This window comes from Amblyraja radiata, chromosome 38 (genome assembly GCF_010909765.2).
Source record: "Amblyraja radiata isolate CabotCenter1 chromosome 38, sAmbRad1.1.pri, whole genome shotgun sequence".
Lineage (NCBI taxonomy): Eukaryota > Metazoa > Chordata > Chondrichthyes > Rajiformes > Rajidae > Amblyraja > Amblyraja radiata.
This window is the reverse complement of record NC_045993.1, coordinates 2,293,376-2,303,794: the sequence shown is the minus strand read 5'-3', so window position 1 is coordinate 2,303,794 and position 10,419 is coordinate 2,293,376. Positions and strand designations below refer to the sequence as shown.

General features: G+C 51.3%; 1 protein-coding gene across 1 annotated transcript in view; it reads right to left on the bottom strand.

Annotated features, from left to right (window-relative positions):
• Positions 1 to 1,891: 1,891 nt before the first annotated feature.
• The window catches only part of LOC116966917 (dual specificity protein phosphatase 8-like), a 9,830-nt gene continuing 1,302 nt past the window's right edge, over positions 1,892 to 10,419 (bottom strand). The window contains exons 2-7 of the mRNA XM_033013291.1: positions 8,310 to 8,525; positions 7,383 to 7,509; positions 6,243 to 6,406; positions 5,267 to 5,426; positions 4,117 to 4,240; positions 1,892 to 3,162 (exon numbers count right to left, since the gene is read on the bottom strand). Coding sequence (XP_032869182.1) covers positions 2,262 to 3,162; positions 4,117 to 4,240; positions 5,267 to 5,426; positions 6,243 to 6,406; positions 7,383 to 7,509; positions 8,310 to 8,519 — 1,686 coding nt within the window. The 5' untranslated portion in view covers positions 8,520 to 8,525 and the 3' untranslated portion in view covers positions 1,892 to 2,261. The remainder of the gene's footprint in view (positions 3,163 to 4,116; positions 4,241 to 5,266; positions 5,427 to 6,242; positions 6,407 to 7,382; positions 7,510 to 8,309; positions 8,526 to 10,419) is intronic.

Genomic DNA, 10,419 nt, shown 5'->3' with positions numbered 1-10,419 from the left:
CATCTGCAAATTCTCTAAACTCGTTTAGTTTCGAGACGCAGCGTGGAATTCATGCCCTTCGGCCCATGGAGTCCGCACCCACCACCGATCACCCATTCACGCGAGTTCCATTTTATCACACTTTCACGTCCACTCCCTACACACAAGAGGGCCGGTTCACCTACAAACCTGCCTGTCTTTGGTGTGTGGGTGGAAACCAGAGCACTTGGAGGAAACCCGTGTGGGCCACAGGGGAAACGTGCAAACTCCACCCAGGCAGCAACTCAGGTCAGGACGGATCCGGGGTCTCTGGTGCTGAGAGGCCGCAGCTTGGGCCCCATATCTGAGCTAGGATGTGCTGGCCCTGGAGAGGGTCCAGAGGAGGTTTACAAGAATGATCCCAGGAATGAGTGGGTTAGCATATGATGACCGTTTGTCGGCACTGGGCCTGTACTCGCTGGAGTTTAGAAGGTTGAGGGGGGACCTCATTGAAACTTACAGAATAATGAAAGGCCTGGATAGAGTGGATGTGGAGAGGATGTTTCCACTGGTGGGAGAGTCTGGGACCAGAGGTCACAGCCTCAGAATTAAAGGGCGCTCTCTTAGAAAGGAGGTGAGGAGGAACTTCTTTAGTCAGAGGTGGAACTCATTGCCACAGAGGGCTGTGGAGGCCAAGTCAGCGGATATCTTTAAGGGCAGAGATAGAGATGGAACGGGTGTCAAGGGTTATGGGGAGGAAAATGGGATTCGGAGGCAGAGATCAGCCATGATTGAATGGCGGAGTAGACTCGAAGGGCCAAATGGCCTAATTCTACTCCTATAGCTTGTGCTCTATACTGGCCCATCAAACAATCCCAGGCTCAAGGCAACTGGGCCTTGAGTGCAAGGCCGTACTCCTACTCTGGCTTTGAGAATGTGCCTTGTTCCTTGTGAGAACTACAGCCGATTGTTTCTCAGGATCTCCGGTTGCTCCGGTTTCCTCCCATCCTCCAAAGACGTAGGTTAATCGCCCTTGGTAAAGATTATAAATTGCCCCCAGTGTGTGTGTGTGTGTAGGATAGTGCTAGTGTGATCGCCGGTCGGCACGAACCCGGTGGGCCGAAGGGCCTGTAACCACACTTAACTAAACAAAACTAAAAGTTTCAAATTTAGAAGCTGGAGAAATGAAGGTACTGTAGGTGTAAGATGTAGCTCGTTAATTCTTGCCCATCGGAAGTCAGGGACTGATTCACTCCCTTCAGTCAGTCATCAACGCAAGGCAACGTTACCCCATTCGAGAACACGGAGCCAGAAGTCTAAGCTAACACCAAATCAAATAACACGATCATTCCGAACTAACACATATCATTCGTGGCTTCACACACTGACGTACAAAACCAGATACACACCCCTCCACCCACCCCCTCCTTCCCAGCTGTATAAAGACAAAAGAACGAGTCCTACAGAGGCCATTCGCCCCATCGAAGCCTGCTACCTCCAAAGGCCATGTGCAACCTAGCATCTGGAGGAATAGACCAAACTTGGGCTGGCTCTGCGAACCGTGTGTCAAGACCGCATCGCACACAATCACTCGAACACGCCAGGCATAGCGTTCAGTTAAAAGTCAAAGCTTCTATCGGTTTCAGCGGTTCACTTGTGCCCATTGAGGACATTCCCTGTGTCTTAGCAGCAAAGGTATCCTCGTTGAGTTCCATGCAGAGTTACCTAAAGTCCTTCAGTATTCACAAACTTCAGCAGCCCAGCGCTGAATAAAAAAACAGATCACTGGGTTTCAGATCTCACCGTCACCCCTGGAAATAGTTTCAGCTTGAAGCTCTTTTTTTTCTCCCCTCCCCAGGAATTCTGAACACTTTTCTCCATCCCGACACCCTTCCCAATGGTTTTGGTCCTAATTCCAAATTTTTTTTTTCTTTCTCCCCTCAAAAATGTCAATTTTTAATGCTGGCGAGAAAGGGAAAAAGCCTTTGGGCCTGTTTGCCACATTCCCGTGTGTGTGTGTGTGTGTGTGTGTGTGTGTGTGTGGGTGTTCCATCTTCACGCAAGTGCCCACCAGCTTCTGAGGGTAAGTGTGGCACGCTGGCGTTCCCCTGCTTCAGGAGAGGTTTGCTCGAAAGTCATCCTAAGGTCACTGAGGGAGAGGGGGGAGAGGGGGATGGGGACATTTGTACTAGCTCGCGACCCATAGCAAAGTCAACGAAAGTGAGAGCTGGCGGCTCCTCTTGAGGGAAGCCATCTTGTTCGCCTCTTGGGGGAAGCCATCTTGGAGAGACGGTGAGGTGGGATTATGATTCCACCATGTTTTCAGCGTAGATGGCGGTGTTCCCCGTAACATGGCTGGCTTTGATGGGCCCGCTGAACGGGTGGTCAAACAGGGAGAGTTCTGTCCTCTTAGTGCGTACATTCAGCAGGCACATGTTGTAATTGAGGAGCGGGGACTTAGGCTGGGCAATGTCATTGGGAATGGGCAGCGTCATCGACAACCTGGGACCGCCGGGGGTGCCGTCCTCCCTGCGAGAGGGGCAGGATGTCCGAGCGCGCCCATGATCCGGGCCAACGGGAGGGGGGTGTCCCCTGAGCCTCCGCGTCTGGGCAGCACCCACTTCTCCTCCTCCCCTGGGCGGGTGGTCTTCCTTCCCCCCGCGCCCCCTCCTGCCGCTGCCGAACAACAGAGTGAAGGGGTTGAAGGTGCCGGCTGCCAGCTTGCCGCCGAGTCCCAGCAGTTTGGGGGCGGGGGCCGTCTCCGCGGACAGTGGGGTCCGGGGGCAGCAGCCGGCGGGTGGGACTGATGGATAGGCAGCCTTCACGTCCAGCGAGAAGGACCACTTCATGCAGCTGGCATGGGCCGCACGCCCTGGCGAGAGGCGCAGGTTGGCCACGCCAAGGCCCAGGGCTGCCAGCTCCGGGCTGCCATCCTCACACCTCCTGGCTAGCTGGCGGGTGCCATTGTCCGGCTCGGCCCGACATTCGTCTGGAAGGCGAGGGATCAGCATCTGACGGTCATCATTCGGCCCTTCGCTGGTGCCGCACTGCGATCTGCCCACTCCTCCTGGGGCATCTGCTGGTTCAAGGTGGAGTTGGGTCACCTGGGCACAAGCATGGACTTGGATAGTCTTCTCGTACTCCACTAACTGGCCCAGGAAGTTGAAGTTGGGAGATATTGTGGGTCTGCGATCTTTGACGTACCTGGTGGATGTAGGGATCATGTTAATCTACACCGAGCAATGTACACTTGCATTAGAACATAGTAAATCCACAAGTTCATATGTCATAGGAGCAGAATTAGGCCATTCGGCCCATCGAGTCTGTGCCATTCAATCATGGCTGATCTATCTCTCCCTCCTAACCCCATTCTCCTGCCTTCTCCCCATAACCCCTGACACCTGTACTAATCAAGAATCTATCTATCTCTGCCATAAAGATACCCAGTGCCACCTTCCACAGCCTTCTGCGGCAATGAATTCCTCAGAATAGAACAGTGTAATGTTAGTGCCGAACATATTGTCAATTTAAACTGATCTCTGCCTTTGCATGATCCATATCCCTCCAATCGTTGCATATCCACACGTTGAACATAGAGCGGTCACTGTGGGGCAGCGGTAGAGTTGCTGCCTTACAGTGAATGCAGCGCCGGAGACCCTGGTTCGATCCCGACTACGGGCGCTGTCTGTACGGAGTTTGTACCTTCTCCCCGTGACCTGCGTGGATTTTTTCTCCCAGATCTTCGGTTCCCCCCCACAATTGGTGTATGTGTTGTAAAAACATTTTTTTTTAATTGTCCCTCATGTGTGTGTAGGGTAGGGTAGTGTAAATGTGCGGGTGTTTAAGAAAGAACTGCAGATGCTGGAAAAATCGAAGGTAGACAAAAATGCTGGAGAAACCCAGCGGGTGAGGCAGCATCTATGGAGCGAAGGAATAGGTGACGTTTCGGGTTGAGACTGATGTGGGGATGTGGGGGTGTGTGGGGATCGATAATGTTAATGTGTTATATAATATATGTTATTAATGATAATCGTTAATGTGCGGGGATCGCTGGTCGGCACAGACTCGGTGGGCCGAAGGGCCTGTTTCCGCGCTGTATCTCTAAACTAAACTAAACGCCATCCCTCTGACACAAGATCTCTCTCCCCAGGTTCATACCTGTAGGCATCATCCAATGGCAAGTCCATTGTCCTCATGACATAAGCAATGGCTATGGCCGCGGATCGGGAGATGCCGGCCAAGCAGTGGACTAAAATCCGGCAACGCGTCGCACGCACCTTGTCTGTAGGAAAAAACACAAAGAGCGCAACCAGCGGTGAGCGGGAAAGAAATAAGACAGCTCAGAGTCCAGAGTGTTTCATGCTTAAGAAAGAACTGCAGATGCTGGAAAAATCGAAGGTGGACAAAAATGCTGGAGGAACTCAGCGGGTGAGGCAGCATCTATGGAGGAGCTGAAATGTCGCCTATTCCTTCTCTCCATAGATGCTGCCTCACCAGCTGAGTTCCTCCAGCATTTAGTATACCTTCGAGACCCTAGGGTCTCGACCCGAAACGTCGCCTATTCCTTTTCTTCATAGATGCTGCCTCACCCGCTGAGTTCCTCCGGCATTTTTGTCCACCAGAGTGTTTTATTGTCATGTATCCCAGATAAAACAAAGAAGCTCTTTCTTGCAGCAGCTCAACAGAACATGTAAACTTAGTACACTGTGAACAATATAATAAAAGTTCAGTGTGTGTATACAAGGGATAGGAGTAGAATTAGGCCATTCGGCCCATCAAGTCTACTCTGCCATTCAATCATGGCTGATCTATCTCTCCCTCCTAACCCCATTCTCCTGCCTTCTCCCCGTAACCTCTGACACCCGCACTAATCAAGAATCTATCTATCTCTGCCAAAGAAAATATCCACTGACTTGGCCTCCACAGAATTCCACAGATTCACCACCCTTTGACTAAAGAGATTTCTCCTCATCTCCTTCCTGAAAGAACATCCTATCATACATACACATACTCCCAAATACGCACACATATATATGTATGTATGTGTGTGTGTGTGTGTATATATATATATATATATATATATATATATATATACACACAAAAGCTGGAGTAACTCAGCGGGACAGGGTGCATCTCCGGAGAGAAGGAATGGGTGACGTTTTGGGTCGAGGTCTTTCTTCAGAACGTCACCCATTCCTTCTCTCCAGAGACGCTGCCTGTCCCGCTGAGTTACTCCAGCATTTTTTGTCTATCTTCAGTGTAAACCAGCATCTGCAGTTCCTTCCTACACATTCTGGGTTCAACCTACCTATAAATTCCACCGACTTGTTCAGCCAGGGGAGGAGGCTGTCACAGTAGCTGTCGTTGACTGGGATCCTCAGGAAGTGACTGTCCGGGATGAAGGCAGGCTTCGGACAGTTGCTGCTCACGTTCAGGATGTGTGTGATCCTGTTCTGAACCATTAGATCCTGCAGGGAAAAAAAAAATCTGTTTAGTTTATTGTCTTTGTACCGAGGTACAGTGAAAAGCTTTTGTTGCGTGCTAACCAGTCAGCGGAAAGACAATACATGATTACAATCGAACCATTTACAGTGTAAAGATACATGATAAGGGAATAACGTTTAGTGCAAGGTGAAGCCAGCAAAGTCCGATCAAGGATAGTCCGAGGGTCACCAGTGAGGTAGTAGCTCAGGGCCGCTCTCTGGTTGTGGTAGGATGATTCAGTTGCCTGATAACAGCTGGGAAGAAACTGTCCCTGAATCTGGAGGTGTGTGTTTTCACTCTTCTGTGCCAGAGCTACACTGGCGTGCCTCTGTGCCAGAGCTACACTGGCGTGCCTCTGTGCCAGAGCTATTGTACACACAGGCATTGATCTGTGCCAGAGCTACACTGGCGTGCCTCTGTGCCAGAGCTACACTGGCGTGCCTCTGTGCCAGAGCTATTGTACACACAGGCATTGATCTGTGCCAGAGCTACACTGGCGTGCCTCTGTGCCAGAGCTACACTGGCGTGCCTCTGTGCCAGAGCTACACTGGCGTGCCTCTGTGCCAGAGCTGCACTGGCGTGCCTCTGTGCCAGAGCTATTGTGCATAGGCATTATTCTGTGCCAGAGCTACACTGCGTGCCTCTGTGCCAGAGCTATTGTACACACAGACATTGATCTGTGCCAGAGCTACACTGGCGTGCCTCTGTGCCAGAGCTACACTGGCGTGCCTCTGTGCCAGAGCTACACTGGCGTGCCTCTGTGCCAGAGCTACACTGGCGTGCCTCTGAGCCGTACCAACCTTATTGAGGACGTCGGTCTGGGAGCCCAGGTAGAAGCAGGGCAGGATCTGAGTGGGGCCCAGGTCAGTAGTGGACAGGCAGGGCTGTGAGAAGCTGCAGCCCAGGCGCGGAGCCCTCCCTTCACACAGGCTGGGAAAGCACGAGGAGAATTCCACAAAGCCCCCTGTAAAATAACAACACCACAGTTCACAGCAGGGCAGAGGAAGGGGAACAGGCGGCTTCAGCATCAGCTTAGTTTAGTTTAGTTTAGAGATACAGCGCGGAAACAGGCCCTTCGGCCCACCGAGTCCGCGCCGACCAGCGATCCCCGCACACTAACACTGTCTTACCTACACACACTCGAGGGACAAATTACAATTAAAGCCAATTAACCTACAAACCTGCACATCTTTGGAGTGTGGGAGGAAACCTGAGCACCCGGAGAAAACCCACGCAGGTCATGGGGAGAACGTACAAACTCCGTACAGACAGCGCCCGTGGTCAGGATGGAACCCGGGCCTCTGGCGCTGTGAGGCAGCAACTCTACCGCTGCGCCACCGTGCCACCCTAAGTTCATAAGTCATGGTTCATAAGACAGACCCAGCAAGCGAAAGAGATTCTCAGACGTTCATAAGCCACTGGAGCAGAATTAGGCCATTCAGCCCATCGAATCTGTTCCGCCATTCAACCATGGCTGATCCATCTTTCTCTCTCAACCCCATTCTCCTGCCTTCTCCCTGTAACCTTTGACACCCATTATAGTCAAGTATCTGCCAATGTCTGCTTTAAAAATACCCAAAGGTCTCAGGTCAGATGAGAACCATTGAGGAGATGTGTAAGGCGTTTCACATTGAAGATGGACACAAAATGCTGGAGTAACTCAGCGGGTCAGGCAGCATCTCTGGAGAAAAGGAATAGGTGACGTTTCGGGTCGAGAACCTTCATCAGACTGGTCCAAGCGTCTGAAAGAACCCGGAACATCACCCATTCCTTCTCTCCAGAGATGCTGCCTGTCCCGCTGAGTTACTCCAGCTTTTTGTGTCTATCTTCAATTTAAACCAGCACCTATCTGCAATTCCTTCCGACACACTAGGTCTTTCAGACAGGTTTGTTGGACCGGTTCCGAGCGTGAGACTTTCCCTTTGAATCAGGGCATGTACCTTTAAGGAAATACACGTTGCTGAAGTGGTTCACCTCCCTGAGGAGATGGTTGAGGTTGCCGACTGGCACGGGGGCCTGGACATCATCTGTTTCCTGGTCGTAGAATACCAGTTCCTTTCTTTCCATCTGTAGAATGATCAGACAAAAATTAACAGCAGCCCAAAGTTGGCGGCACAGTGGTATAATAATTACGTAGACTTTTATTAGTGTTGAAGAAAGAAATGCAGGTGCTGGAAAAATCGAAGATAGACACAAAATGCTGGAGTAACTCAGCGGGACAGGCAGCATCTCTGGAGGGAAGGAATGGGTGACGTTTTGGGTCGAGACCCTTCTTCAGACTATTCAGAGTCTGAAGAAGGGTCTCAACCCGAAATGTCACCTATTCCTTCTCTCCAGACATGCTGCCTGTCCCACTGAGTTACTCCAGCATTTTGTGTCTATGTTCAGTGTAAATCAGCATCTGCAGTTCCTTCCTACACGTTGATTGATTGATTGATTGATTGATTGATTGATTGATTGATTGATTGATTGATTGATTGATTGATTGATTGATTAATTGATTGATTGATTGATTGACTGGTTGTTCAATTTATTGTATTCTTTATTGATCGATCGATGGGTTGATAAATTATCGATTTGATTGATTGATTGACTGATTGATCAATTGATTTATTTATTTATTGAACGATCGATCGATGAATCGACTGACCGATTGATCGATCGATTGGTTGATACTGGGAATGTGGGAAGAATGGGATTAGTGTAGGATTTGAGTAAATGGGTGGTTGATGGTCGGCACGGATTTAGTGGGCCGAATGGCCTGTATGAACCTCACCCCCCTCCCCCAGGACTATGGACAACCCCAGTCAGGAATGGGGCTGCAGCGGGGAGCAGGGATGAGGAAGGGTGGCAGAGTAAGGGTTTACCGGAGATTGTGGCGGCAGGAGCTGGGCGAGCCAATCTCGCCCCTCGACCATGGTGGAGGTGCAGACGTTGACGGCACCCAGCACGTGCAGGAGGCTGTAGTCGGCCAGGGGGCGGCAGTCAATGACCAGGACCCGCTCCGTCCCTTTCTCCAACATGGCCGCCAGTTGGTCGGCATCCAAGGCCTTCACCAGCTCCTTGTCTCCAGCCATCAGAACCTGCGGATGAAGGAAGTCTCCAGTTGCCATTGTTCAGAAGGGATCAAGATTAATTTAAGTTCATAAGTCATACCGCATAGAAGCAGAATTAGGCCATTCGGCCCATCAGGCGCTGACTCCAGGATCTATCATTGTCCCATGGTTCCTCTTTGGCCCTGCCCAGAGGTCATAAGTGATAGGAGTAGAATTAGGCCATTCGGCCCATCAAGGCAGGGTAGACTTGATGGGCTGAATGGCCTAATTCTGCTCCTATCACGTGAACTTAAACCTCCAATAGGGCCTGTCACAAACTCCCAAAGCGCTTGCAGTGAAAGATAGTGAAGTATAATCGCGGTTCTGTGGGGAACAGTGCGGGTTACAGCTAGCTCCCAAAAACAACCTTGATGTGTCAGTGAGAAGAGCATCTATTTTGGTGATATTAGCCAAACGACAGACACTGGCCAGCACACCAACTCAGCAGGTCAGGCAGCATCTTTGTGGAGGACATGGGTGGGTGACGGGACCCTTCTTCAGGTTGATTATATATGGGGTGGGGGTGGGGGGGGCTAACGGGGGTGGGGTGAGGGGGGGGGTGGGGTGAGGGGACGGGGTGGGGTTGTGATGAGGGGGGGGGGGGTTGGGGTGTGATTGGGGGGGGCGGGGGATGGGGTGGGGGGGGGGGGCTAGATGAGGGGGGGGGTGGGATGGGGTAGGGGGGAGGGGGGTGAGGGGGTGGGATGGGGTGGGGGAGGGGTGTGAGGGGGGTGTGATGAGGGGGGGTGGATGGGGTGGGGGGGGAGGTAGGGGGAAGGAACGAAAGCTGGAAGAGAGGAGGGGCAGGATAATAGGTAAACACTGGCCTGTCTTCACCTATTACCTAAGACAGACACAAAGTGCCGGAGTAACTCAGCGGGACAGGCAGCATCTCTGGAGAAAAAGGAACAGGTGACTTTTCGGGTCTCAACCCTCCTTCAGACTCGAAACGTCACCCATCCATTTTCTCCAGAGATGCTGCCTGTCTCGTTGAGTTACTCCGGCACTTTGTGTTTATCTTCATATTAAACCAGCGTCTGCAGTTCCTCCATACACTTCACCTGTGACCTGCCAGGGTTTGCCCTCATAAGGGTCATAAGTGATAGGAGCAGAATGAGGCCATTCGGCCCATCGAGTCCACTCCACCCTTCAATCATGATCAGGCTGATCTCTGCCTCCTAATCCAATTCTCCTATCCTTTCCCCATAACGCCATGACACCCCGTTCAAATCAAGAATCTATCTATCTCTGCCTTACAAATATTCACTAGCTTGGCCACCACAGCGGATGTGATGAGTACTAATCCTGAATTTATTCACCGCTGCCAGCGCCACACATAATTCCCTTCCACCATTTCAGACCCTTCTGTGAATTTGAATCTCCCCCATAAATGGCTCAATTTCCAGCAAAGATGCTGGCGTGACTCAGTGGGAACAGGCGGAATCTCTGGAGAGAAGGAATGGGTGAAGTTATGAAGAAGGGGTCCCGACCCTCTCCAGAGATGCTGCCCGTCCCGCTGAGTTGCTCCAGCATTTCTTGTGTCTATCGTCGGTGTAAAACTGCACAAATTATGCCAGCTAGTTGGCATTGTCACAGAATCCACAGCCCTGCGAAATGCGACCCGGCCAACATCTTGCACACACTGACACGCATGCACCTTCCCATTCCCTGCTTCGCATTCACAGACCGCCGCCAGTGAAAGGCACTAGCGTCCATCACCCCCTCCACTTTCTGCTTCGGAGAGGGAAATAAATATCTGGCGTCCTTTTACCCGATCCTGTCTAAACGATTCTACATATTACAACAAGCTCTCCAAAATCTCACCTATACCTCCGGCACACCTGAGATATTCAGGTACACAGCGCATATATTATTTTATAAC